General features: G+C 29.8%; 1 protein-coding gene across 1 annotated transcript in view; it reads right to left on the minus strand.

Annotated features, from left to right (window-relative positions):
* Positions 1-257: 257 nt before the first annotated feature.
* LOC113400240 (estradiol 17-beta-dehydrogenase 11-like) overlaps positions 258-13,590 on the minus strand; it is a 42,056-nt gene continuing 28,723 nt past the window's right edge. The window contains exons 3-7 of the mRNA XM_026639741.2: positions 9,681-9,805; positions 7,963-8,073; positions 6,441-6,688; positions 5,894-6,010; positions 258-1,234 (exon numbers count right to left, since the gene is read on the minus strand). Coding sequence (XP_026495526.2) covers positions 1,051-1,234; positions 5,894-6,010; positions 6,441-6,688; positions 7,963-8,073; positions 9,681-9,805 — 785 coding nt within the window. The 3' untranslated portion in view covers positions 258-1,050. The remainder of the gene's footprint in view (positions 1,235-5,893; positions 6,011-6,440; positions 6,689-7,962; positions 8,074-9,680; positions 9,806-13,590) is intronic.

Here is a 13,590-nt window from a genome sequence, read left to right on the forward strand (position 1 = left end):
ATATGTATTGAAAACTAAATGTATTGATGCTAAATAAGAACGTGTAAAATCGAATTATATATATTTCGAAATAATCTATATCTATTTAATTACAGCCAAAAATTGTTTGCTTTTTTATTTGTACCAAAAATTTAATAGTGGCCAATGCGCTAACATTTTTTTTTAATTACAAAGTGGCTGAAGGTACAATGGATGACCTTTGCTCATAGTGTATTATTTATTGTCATTGTTTGGGGTTAGCGTGAAATTTATAGGTGTTTATTTATAGGACAATGTTGCCAAACGTAAAAAATATATGCGTTGTTCTTGTACGTACAAAGGCCTTAACCTTTATACCAGAACACAATGTTACAAGGCATTACTTAATGGCAGTACACTTAGTTGATGTAATAGGGAACTGCGTCTCATCTCTGATCATAGTACAGAATGATAAAATCTTAATATTTTTTGTCAAATTATTATATAACTAAAAATCACAATATGACTAATAACACGGTACCCCTAAGTTTACAAACGAAATTACTTCTATATTTATATTACTAAACTTAAAAGATTAATTTGTGAGAGATAAGCACAATTACAGTACATAATTATTTTTTATTATTGAAATTTAAACATTTTTAATCAAATCACAAAATCACCCATTGACGTCATAAAAATGTTAATCACAAAAACCATAAACCTATACTTATATACTTTCCGATTATATAATCGATAACAATTTGTTACACTTATTCTATTCAGTAAGGCATTTAAAAAGGCAACTAGATTGGTCCTCGAGATTGAATATCTTTACAAGTAGGTATGTAAAATCCATTTAACGCATTTGAAAGATCTTTCATTTTTTTGAATGCACGACACGGACAAGCTACGTATAAAAATCAAAATATCCTCCGATATAACTTCATGAGGATTTTTAAATGTAAATAATATGTTTATATTTAAAAATAATTTCAAAACATATTACAATAAAACGTACAGAGTTTAATTTTTTTTATGAAATAGGCAACATTTGCTCCAATGTTTTATATCATAAACGTAAAGTCGCGGTCACACTTGCCGATCGTGTCTCGCAGGCGGCGAGGCGAGGGCCATTGGCCGAGACTCGCATTTGCTCGGCGTGGCGAGGATGTGTTTGGTTTCGCGCATGGGCTCCGGCGCCGGCGAGGCTGCGGGCATCGCGTCCGGCACTAAGCCGCGTATCAGTTCTGATATGCACGGCCACGGCACGATCCTGAAACGAGTTCATTATTATTTATTATTTTATGCTTCATATTTATTGACTTGACCTGTATGGAACTGTTTTTGTATGAATGTGATTTATGCTTGCAAAACAGATTGTTTTTCATCATAATCAATTTTATCAGTTCTTTTTAAAACAACAATGTCTCCTATTTAGTAAATAAAATTTAGATTAAACATTGTTTAGTTTAATAATACGGTTAAAGTCGTGTATTTTATATTTTAAATCTGTATAACAAAACATTTGCTCTTTATTTTACACCAAGTAAAAATATATTTCAGACAAGTTATCGCAGCCGGTCCTTTTTATGAAACTGAACTACGTTGCAGCGACTTGTAATAGAATTCAACACAGCTTCTCTGAATTGATACAAAAAACCTCGATAATTTTATTAAATCACAGTTAAATATTTTCTTATTATGTAGTCTATTCAGAGAAATAAATTCACACCGAGACCATTTCATTTAAATGGGTTTCCTGCAATTCTGCACTAAACAATGGCTCTGAATCCCACGCAAAAATGTTTATAGAAATTAGAAGTTGCTTATATTTAAGAAATATTCATGTATACATTGAATTTTCCCAGGTTGAATTACAATACAGTGTAGTTTTTATGTTGTTTCACTGTGTAGATTTTTTTTTTAATCAAAACAAACTGTTTTATTTAATAAATAAACGTAATTAGATAGGGATCTTAATATCTTATATGAAAATTTTAACCTTCTTGTATATAAATATAGACTGTCCTTGTGCAAATAATAATAATAATTATCATTATTGTAGCGCTGAAATCTCACGCACGTATAAATTATTGCAAACGATCCTTTATTTTACGTAGTAGCTACATTCGAATTAAAATGTTTTGATTGATGTCAGTTTTCAAGTATAAATATTATGTTATAATTTATTACACAATTTATTTAATTAAATTTCAAATATTTAATAATACAAATGTTAGAGATTTTTTAAGAATATTATACTATTGACATTAGTTGGAAATGCTACAAGCATAAGGTATTTAAAGCATGTATAAGCTGTGTGTGGTTTTACTCGCATTATTTATTTAGGTTACAAATGCCATTTCATGATGAGTTAATTCTAATAACACGAATGCTGTTTGCCAATTTGTTTGACATTTATATATATACTAGCTGTTACCCGCGGCTTTGCTCGCGTAGAATATGAATATATTTACAAATTAGCTTAAAATATTACGTTAATGTAAGACCATACCACATTGGTGTTCATATTTATTTCAGCCCCTAAGGTAGAATAATCAGAAACGCTTAAATACATATCAACTCATTTTTAATAAATGGCACAAAAATAAAATGTCATGCTTCTAACTTTAAAAATGACGGACTTCCAGACTAACCTGTGTACGAAATGTCAAACTCTATTTCTCTCCTTAGGCGTAAAATATCCAGAAACGCTTAAATACGTATCTACTCATTTTTAATCAGTGGCACAAAAATAAAATTTCATGTTTCTATCTTAAAAAACGACGGACGGACGGACTTCTGTACAAACTTTCAACCCCTATTTCACCCTTTTATTTTCGCTCCTTAGTGGGTGTCATGATATGTTAGTTTATAAGTATACAGACTAAAATATAAGTTTTATGCTTCTAGTCCTAAAAATGACAATACTTTTAACAACTTACAACTTTCCATCCCCCTTTTCAACCCTTTACACTACTTTTTTTCAAATCAAAAGTATCCTTTCTCAGGCTCTAGACTATTTATGTACCAAATTTCATTGAAATCGGTCCAGTGTCCATCGGTCCAGGTCGGTGAAAGCGAGACAGACAGACAGACACAGAGTTACTTTCGCATTTACAATATTAGTATGGATTTATTCACTTGGTATTGTACACGCCCGTCTGGGTAGGTACCACCCACTCGTCAGATATTCTACAACCGAATAGCAGCGCTCAGTATTGTTGTGGTCCGGTTTGAAGGGTGAGTAAGCCAGTGTAACTACAGGCACAAGGGACATAACAATTTAGTTCCTATGGTTCGTATTGGCCGTAGCCTTACGTATAAGGAATGGTTAATATTTCTTAAAGCGCCCTTGTCTATGGTCCACCTTGGCGGTGGTGTCCACTGACTCTAAAGCGACGTATTGTTTATTTGTATATATGTAGATATATATGTATTTATAGCCCACAATTTTGCATAAATTAGATTTTTAGTCAAATAGAACGAGTCGTTCTTAACTAGCTTTATAATATTAGTTAATAAGCTACTATTGTATTTAATTAAGTCATTATTGTATTGAATGTTAGGACGGAGCCGCGATTTAAGGATACGTATTCCTATTTTAAAATTGTCATACAGATGATAAAATCTTTTATAAAAAATATATCGATACAAAATAATATCATATACATTAAGTATGATATATAAAATAAAATGATAAAAATTACGTATGTATTACGATACCGTACGGAATAATTGCTTATGAACTAAATTCAAGCGGAAATGTAATCATTTATTTTTCTTTAACATTAACAAAGCAAATGTTAAAGAGCACGCAAAATCTTGTCTCAACAAAGCAATGGATCCTTGACTCATTGTTGCTAATTGCTGTTTTAGGTCAAGTATCAAGACCTCATATAAAAATGTTTATTGAATAACAAAACACTATGATAATTAGCATCGAGTCGAGCTACTATATTATTATTTTTAATAGAGAACCGGATATTCAAGAGACATTGAAAACATATTTGATCATTTTGAAATTTATTTATAACTAATATCTTAGTTTTCTTGTAAATATTTCTTTCCAACAGAATAATAAACTAATTATTATATATATTACTTTTCTGTGGTATTTAAAAAAAATGCAGATATATAAGGGTGAGTATAATAGGCTAGAGCATTTTCTTGAGGATTTCCATGTCACGTCACCGTAATCACTAAGTAAGTGAGCGATTACCTGTAACATTTATTTTTCTCTTCGCTGAAATTTCAAACTTGCAATACGGTTTGTTTGTAAAAGCTCGGTTCGTTTCATGAAATGGTGATAGGGCGGCTCGTTGTTAAGTAAAATTACCTAAATATTCTAGTCAATGCTCACCAGTAATAATAGGCAGTATGTGACGAGGTAAAATTTCAATCTTAAAGATTTCATTTTGCAATGAATAATATTAGATACTTTTATAGTTTCAGAAATCCTAAAATAATATTGAAAAAATATTTAAGGAATAATATTTTGTCTTCGCTACCCTCCCGAGACCCGAATGCCAATGTCGAATTAAATCTTATTTAAATAACATTTTATTTGAAGCGAGTATAAGTATCAGTTTAATAATATTACTGTGTTTATATAATCGTGCTCTGTATTTCCTTATAGTGGACAAAATTACAAGCAATTATTTTAAATCATTTATAATTATATATTTGCATGTTAAAGATGTTATTAGAATTATTACAAGAAAAATATACGACAGTTATTATTTTTCTGTATTATCAGTTTTAATGTACAGAAAAAATATTCAAACACAAAAGTCTATAGCATTGTTGAGGGTTTTTTTTTTCAGGGATTGACACAAACATTACTAAATACGTTTTAAGAATTTTACTACTTTTTAACTATAAAAATTTCATGTTCATAAAATTATGCTCGGACATTTTTTTGGGATAATAATTATGATGATAACATTCTCCTGACCAATTTCAATCTTGGCGGCCATTTTTAACGCAGACCAGCCAAATATGCAGGAGAAATTAAAGCGCTCGAATATGGGCACAGGTGCACTATATTCCATTATTCTCTCTGTGCTCGGTCCCTGGACGCTTAAACACAGGATCGTTTGAAATCTCGAGAGGCTTATAAGATTTGCAGTCTTATAAGCCACTAGTGGCTAGACCGTCGATGCAGTCAATAATTAATGTTTGTTTGTATTTTTCTCAGTCAAACATTAGAATTACCATAATTTAAACTTAGTCCATGTAAAATAATAATACGTAAGGAAATTAAGAATTAAACGCGAATAAAAATATGCCTGTTATATTAACTTTAATATTATATTTTTATTGTACTAAGTATACTACATTCTTTCAAACTAAATGTTATTTTTTCCACTTAGATGTATGTATTTCACCGCGTATCTTATAAACGTGTGTAAGCAATTTTAGTATATACTTGTATAGCTTCGAATAATATTTCAAAAGTAACTATTAAAAGTCAAGAAGAATAAACCTTCTAAATTTAAAGATAGAGGGGATTACTACTTGTAGACATTTTATATATTAACACATTATAGTATAGCAAGAACTGACCTTTGTTTATTAATAGTACTTCTAAGAAATTGTATTTATTTTTATTCATCCATTGTTTTGTTTGGTCATTGGTCGAAATTCTACCATAATTATTTTCGAAATTTTGAGGAAAACTTATATGAATTTGTATGTTTCGAACATTTCTCTTTCTACTCTTATTTCCTAGTTATATTATTGACAACACAAAATAAAACTCGTCAATAGATAGCAAATAAAAAAAAAAAAAAGAAAATCGGCAATTGACAGAGGCTACTGTAAAAGCTACTGAAGTGTTTTTGCTTACTTATATATTTACTTATATATTTTATACATCGTTTTATTTTTAATTTTATTAAAGAATAATAACATATATTTTTAAACTTACCATTTAAAAGGCAACAACAGTCTGAAGTATGCCGGTATAACGGCTAGAGGTTCATTGGTGCGGATCGCTAGTATGACGCGGTCAGCTACATCGTTCGAACTCAGCGTTGGCACAAACCTATGGATAGAACACAAACGAGAATCGATGATAGAACACTCACATTTTCTAATTAAATACTGAATGTTATTTTGTAAAAAAATTGAATTATTATTTAGAAATAAAAACAATATAACTAATATAACAATGTTATGCAAACTGTACAATGTTGATATATTGCATGTTAAATAATTATTATCTTGTTCAAAGGTTGTGTTAATATTTTGTTATTAACATGGTATTTATATGACGTAGAGAGGTTTGTAACGTTATCCACATTAAACACGTATCATTGAGCAGATCGCTATCGCAGACATGTAACAAAAACTAGACACCTGTCCATACATTATTATTAACGAAGTGCACTTTGAGTAATAATGCATGCACAAGCCAACGTGTGAACACACAAATGAACTAAAGATATCTATATTTCCTTGCAACGCAATCTCACCTTGAGTTGACCTCTTCAAACATTCCGGTCGCACGAATGAAATAAGGGCATATGAGGGACGTGTGCACGCCTTTGACTCCTTTGACTTCTAATTCTAATCTCAGTGCCTCGTCGAAGCCACAGGCCGCTGACTTCGAGGAGCAGTAGTCCACAAGTTTCGCCACACCGACCTGTCCAGCCATGGACGCAATGGTCACAATATGACCGTCGTTGTGTTCCAACATTGCTGGCAGAAACGCCTTAACCGTCTGAAAGTGGCAGAAGAATAAATAGATAAAGTATTATATTACATGTTTTATTTTTTATATTTAAAATAACGAACAAGATATTTTCTGAAGGTATTTATCGAGAAAAACATCGTAGTGAAGTTATGTTTAATATTTTTATCTAAGTAGTGGTAGCGAAGATATCAGAACATTCATGAACATTTCAAATGTTACGTAAGACATCATTGAAGTATTCTATTAAAGAAACCCTCGCTAGCTTAAGGTTCTTAATCGCAAGGTCCAGGTCCGTTGTTCTTGTGCCTGAACTCTTAGGAGTTGAGTCCATCTGTTTACGATTGTGAGGGGGATTGCACTTGTATTTGTAATTACTAATCCACTGCAATATTTCCAGTGCAAGCCACTTAGTCCCTTGACTATGATAACCGCATTTAAAATTGGCGGGGAGGTCATCATGACCATTCTAATAATAAATTCAGTAGTATACTACTACAAAGTCGTCCTATAACGCTATATGTTTTATGCACATGTTTAGTATTTTATTTTCGACCAATCAGGTCATGGTGAAATACTAGCTGTAAAGCTTTACGGTCGCTATAAACAGATAAAATCATTTGTAATTGTTGCTTTCAATGTCGATCTGACTGTTCACTTAATAGCATGTGAGTTTTTTATGTTATAGGCAGGTGGACTGGCAAATGGCTCATCAGGTGGCCTCTTTTGCCTGATGGATATAGTCTGTAGTTACACAGACTCACCCTTCAAGCCGGAAAACAACAATTACTACGACTTATTAAGTATTGCTGTTTTTCGATAAAATATCCGATGAATGGGTGATACCTATCCAGACAGGCTTGTACAAATCTCTACTCTCAAGAAAAAGTCATAAACTATTAAACTTACATTTTAATAATACAAAGAATATAACTATCGAATTTGAAAGTAAATAAAAGAAAGAAGAATAAAATAAAACATTTTTTTAATTTGGGTATTTCTTGCTACAGTTTTGATTAAGTATTCATCATATTGTATAATTATTTTGAAGCATTTTCCACTACCGCTGTAACAACGTGGGTTGAGGGATGCACATGTAACAGACTTACATCCGACACAAGTAGATTTCCTCACGATGTTTACCTTCACCGCGAAACATGGGATGAATTATAGAGAAAAATTGGACAACCAGCACCACATGAAATTTGAACCCACTTGTATTGTATTCTTGCCGATAGCGGTTTTGGACATGTACAAATTGTGAATGCATATTTTTTGTTTATGTATGAAAAAGTTAAACGTACCCAGAAATGCGCCAAGATGTTGACGTCAAACGTTCTTTGTATGAGATGGTCCGGCGTATCTAGCAGATATTGGCCAGACACTACTCCAGCATTGTTGATGAGTAATGTTACCTAAGTAAAAAGAATTAAATTCAAAAAATAAGTAAATATTTATATTTAAAAGACAAGGCAACGAAAATCGTGGCATGCACTATAGGTAGGTAATACGTAACTCAGGGTAACTTTTTATTACGCAAGAGAATCCTTCAAAAGGTAAATAATTCCCTGAGTGGGAAATCCTATGTTAGAACAGCTAAAGTTAGAGACAAAGGTAGCATATTACATCATTCGAGATGGCATAAGTTGAAAGATGTTATTTTTTGCTTGTAAATGCGAATGATTTAAAAATATAATAAAATGGGAAATTATTGATACTTTAATGACAAAATTTTAATTAAAAATATATTTTCAATTCCATTTAATGTTTGAATGCTATCATCCGAGGTAAAGCGAATTCAATATAAAATAAAACAACTCATATCACATTGACTTCCATTATATTAAAACCACTCGATACATATATTACTTATAACTTTAACAGCAAATCCGTCCTTCGTCCTCAGTTTTTCTCTCCAGTTAAAAATCCCGCGCTTCTCCGTGCCAGGCAGTACCAGCTCGCCTCACCACGCCACGAGACGGAAGTGCCACAACACGGTGTCGATAACCGAATCAATAATCATACCTCATACATGTTATTTCAATTTCAAAAAAACGTATTGAAAAGTCAAAGCAGTACTAAATATTATTATTTCAATTAAAATTATATAGGTATATTTAAAAAATCATGACAAATATTTTCTTATAAATGATAAATTTTAATCATACTATAAGGTCGACGACTTCGTTATATTTTATTGATCATGGTCACTTCTAGAAAAATCTTTTTAGTCAGTTTCATTCGCACAATATTTTTTTGACGTTATGTAAATTAATATTGTGATGTAATACACAGCATGGCTTATTTTGAATAAACAAAATAATGTTAACTGGCAAAATGGCAATTAAAATTATCACGGAATAAAATTTAAGCTTATAATTTGATATAATAAATTGAACACATTACGAACACATAACAATAAAATAAATAAATTTATGAACGCTTTAATGCGATGTATGTGTTACTCACAGATAATGTAAAAAAAATAAGGGATTTTATATTTTTTTATATTTATGATTTTAGGTAATTTAAATATGAAATATTAATATTCTTGCTGTGCTTAAAAATAATTTATTTTTTTAATTAAGTGTACGAACAATTAAAATGCTAAGTCCTTCTTGAAAAAAAGTCCTAATTTTGACTATGTCAAGAATACTTTAGAAGCAGTCATGATTACTTTATTTACAAATTTACTTCTCACTATACTCTTTTATCAATACTTCCTTATAGCAGAATAATAAGTCATTATTATATGCATGATTCGTGTGTTTTTATAATTTAAATTATTTAAAGACGGCGACGACGTAGGTATTAAAAATACAAATACAATTTATATTGTAAATAATAAAGAGGAGTACAGAAAATTGGACTTAATAAAATAGCTGCTACACTGTACGTATTGAATATTTTCTGGTTATTAACTGTTTCCGATGGTAAAGTCACACACAATTTCACATAAATAAGCAAAAGAATGTAATTACACACTCAAATTCATTCAGCAAACTCATTAATGTTTACTTACCCTGCCGACTTCCTTTTCGACTTTCTTCGCGACCTGGTAGATATCGTCTCTGCTGGCGAGATCTACCACATACCCAAAACACTTCCCGCCTAATCCCTTGACTAGTTTCTCAGTGTCTTCTAACCCTAAAACAATAAATTGATTTTGTTAGACAATAATAATAGTACCTATTATACGGACCTTCCTAGTCTGAGCTAGTAAAGTCATATTACAATATTTTGTTACCGCCCCAAAACGCTTCAACGAATTACATAATTATGTCATTTCGAAAAGTTTTCACAAAATATGCACATTTATTTTGTTTTGTACGTATTTTATTTATCATGTTCATGCATTGAATTTTTACTTAATTATTCTATTAAAACAAATGTCTAAATATACCTATTTATTTATTATATATTTTTCAAATTTATGAGTAATGAATTACTTGCTACCAAAAACATGTTTATAAATGTGGGGTTATTTTTTGTACGTTATAAAAACAGAACAGCAAAAAAACGCTTATTATAAGGTGTGTAAAATCCGGTCTCAACGGACGACGATGGCGCTTTTATCCAATGTCATCTACACTTTATATTTTTGAAAGAACATTGATCGAATTTATTTACGTAAGATAATGTTGAAATTGATGTTCATATAAAAAAAAAAAAAAAAAAATCGTAAGAAAAAAAAAAAATTTAATAAGTATTTTTTTGTAACGTAGTTTAATACAAAACAATTGAGGAAGTTGAGATAAAGGGCGTTTGCCTAGGAAGGATACATTAACAGATGTTACTATACTTATTTTTAAACATTTAAGCGTAAAATTAGTATTTAATAGATTGCAGAAAGGTTCCACATTGCAATCAGCATCGTCGGTTATAGTGGCAACAATCATTGCCAGTCAAATTTGTTTTATTAACGAATCTATTGTTAAACCATCTCTATTTGTAGTGAAATATTTGTAGCGTTATAAATATTTATTAATGAATACGTCGGTTATATATATATAGTACTATAGTGAGTATAGAAGAGATAGATATTAAATATTATTGTACGTTTTCAAATTATTAATACGATAAAAATATTAGCGACGAAGTGACAAAATTAGCAGGAAATACGTTAAACGTTTAAGAAAATAATAAGATTTTTTTCTATAATGCTATTTAAAAACTTAAAAATAATAATCTATACCACTAAGCAACAAGTCTTGAGATACTAATCGAAACTGATATTACACATTTGAAAAATAAACTTGATACCTTGAAAGTTTATCCGATATACGGTATTCCTATACTTATATTTTCTTAATTAGGATTTACTAAAAAGGTATTTCCTGGAAACACTGTAAACTGTTAATTGTATTTTATAACTAGCCGTCCGCGTTCTCTTCGTTTTATAGCAGATTATATCGTATTTATCACCTGACAAACTTAACCATTTTTAATATATATTATTTATAGTTGTGTATATACACAATAAGAATATAAGAAGCCATGACATGTAATTTAAAATAACTTTTGTTTTTAATTTATTCAGGAAGGCACACGTGCAAATTCAGCACCTAATGGTGATACTTTCGGTCATAGACAATATATCTTGATGACGTCATGATAACAAGAGGTTATGTCTCTTGTACGTGTAAAAATATTTTGACATTGATAGAGTTTCCAATTCCAATTTTTTAACGTTAAAACGTCCTTTAAACAACAATAATAAGAAAATGGTAGCCGCTTAGTTTAATTTACCTTCCTATAAGTAGTAGAAAGTTAAAAACAGTATTTAACTTATTTATGATCGTGATAAACTACAATGAATACAATTTTCCTTTAAGAACACAAGCAAATATATATTTTTTTAAAACAGCTAGAGTCCTTTTTTTGATTACTTGTTTGACTAAACTCGTCTCTTCTACGTATTTTTCTATAGTTATACGGTAACCGAGATAAACAGTACAGAAAATTAATTAAACAGTGATAAACCCAGAAATACCTATCTTTACGTTTGAAATACTAAGATAGGTATTATCAAAGTTTTCTCTGTTTCCTTCGTAATGTGAACCAACGGTATTTCTCATTACGAAGTTGAATTATAGTAACGGCAACATAATAAACCAACGGGTAAAGATTGTGACTTAATAAAATCCAACAAAATAATCATAAAATGTTTACTATTGTTTTTCTTAGTTAACTCTAGTTTTCTAACTTGTCTCTCTTGTTTAAAGTAAAAACGATATCTTAAAAAGTAAATATCTTTAATAAGGCGCTATTTAGTTATAAAAACAATTCTGAGAAAATTGTATAGGTAAGGATTTATTTGAGTTATTGTTAGATATTTATTTCCATGCGTATTCTATAAATTAAACTATTATTGGTTCTACATGTATGTGTTTTGAGATGAGATTCCTGTATGCGAACACAAAGTATTTATAATATTCACATATTTTTTGTTAGTGCAGATGCATGTTTCATTAATATTTCATAAATAATTCATAAAACTATCTATGAATATAAATTAAGTAAATCCTTAAGACAAACAAAATAACAATATTTTCTCTTATTAATATTCGGATGGTAATAAGTTACATCTTTAGTATATCTCTTATAGTTTTAGTTACATTGCGCAAAAAAAATATGACTTCTTTTTAGATCTTCGTCTGTTTGGATTGGAAGCCAAGACCACGAGATCTGCAGCCTTATTGATAGATTCTAGATTGCAGCCAGCTAGCCACTTAACAACGAAGCAGCAAGCATGTTAATCATATATATAAGCTATCATGATGTGAAAGTAACTTGTCAATCAGATTAGAAGACTTTACAATATATACTGTAATTATAGTCATTCTCTAGTAACGTAAACATTATTATTATTAATTATTATTTAATAATATAATATATGTATTTTATTTTTAATAATTATTTAATAATGATGTTATCAATTTAGTGCTGGTTATCACTGTTACGTTGGTATCTAAAGTAATAAATGTTAGGATTGTCAGATGTCAGATGCATTTACTCGATTATACACATACTACAAACATTAGTGATTTGGTATAAAAAAGCTTGCGGATGCCTAGCAGAAATAATTCCTCAAATCTTTTAAATGCTGAAATATTTTCGTTTATTTATTTCTGAGAATTATTATTTCTACTGCCAAATAATATACCTATATTATTGACTTTTGCAATTAATAAAAAAAAAACAAATGCTTTTAACTCTCTGAATCTGTTCCACTTTAATTCTTTAATTTTAATATAAACTCTGCATTGGTGCTAAATTATCTTAAAAACTTTAATAAAAGACATACTAACTTTGAAAGAAATAGCTTTAGAAGACTTTAAAACATTAGTTATTTTAAATGATATCGACCTAAATCGATGCATATGAATATATAACTTATGTACTCTTTAAATTCAAATTCATATACAATATTAGAAACTACAAAAGATTCAGAAAAAATACCCTGGCGAAAGAAATAAGAAACTCGGCGCAGTTTTTCTTTTTATTTATCCTTTAAAATCATTGTATAAGAATATAAATATTTTCTTTGTATCAATTCAAGTATTTACCTCAGATTTACATACAGCTATAAAAGTAAGTTTAATTATACTGCCCGTCACTTTTATAACTTTCATTAAACGTATATCGTATTTTTTATCATCATACTTTCATAGCGTTATAAAACGATATAAAGCATATTTTTATAATCTTTTAAATTAAGAAATGATATTCAAAAGACTTCGTAAAATTATTTTTTACAATTACAATAAGTAATAAAACAAGAACCTTGATTTTTGTTTTGCTGAACATTTTTTTTCTGTCGTTACTGTCATGTGGCGCTTTTGTTATAATCCGTGCTGTTTACTCTTGACCGAGTACACTTGAAAGTAAGTGCTCGATTTAATTACACACTACACAAATAACTGGAATCC

The sequence above is a fragment of the Vanessa tameamea genome, chromosome 17 (genome assembly GCF_037043105.1).
Source record: "Vanessa tameamea isolate UH-Manoa-2023 chromosome 17, ilVanTame1 primary haplotype, whole genome shotgun sequence".
Lineage (NCBI taxonomy): Eukaryota > Metazoa > Arthropoda > Insecta > Lepidoptera > Nymphalidae > Vanessa > Vanessa tameamea.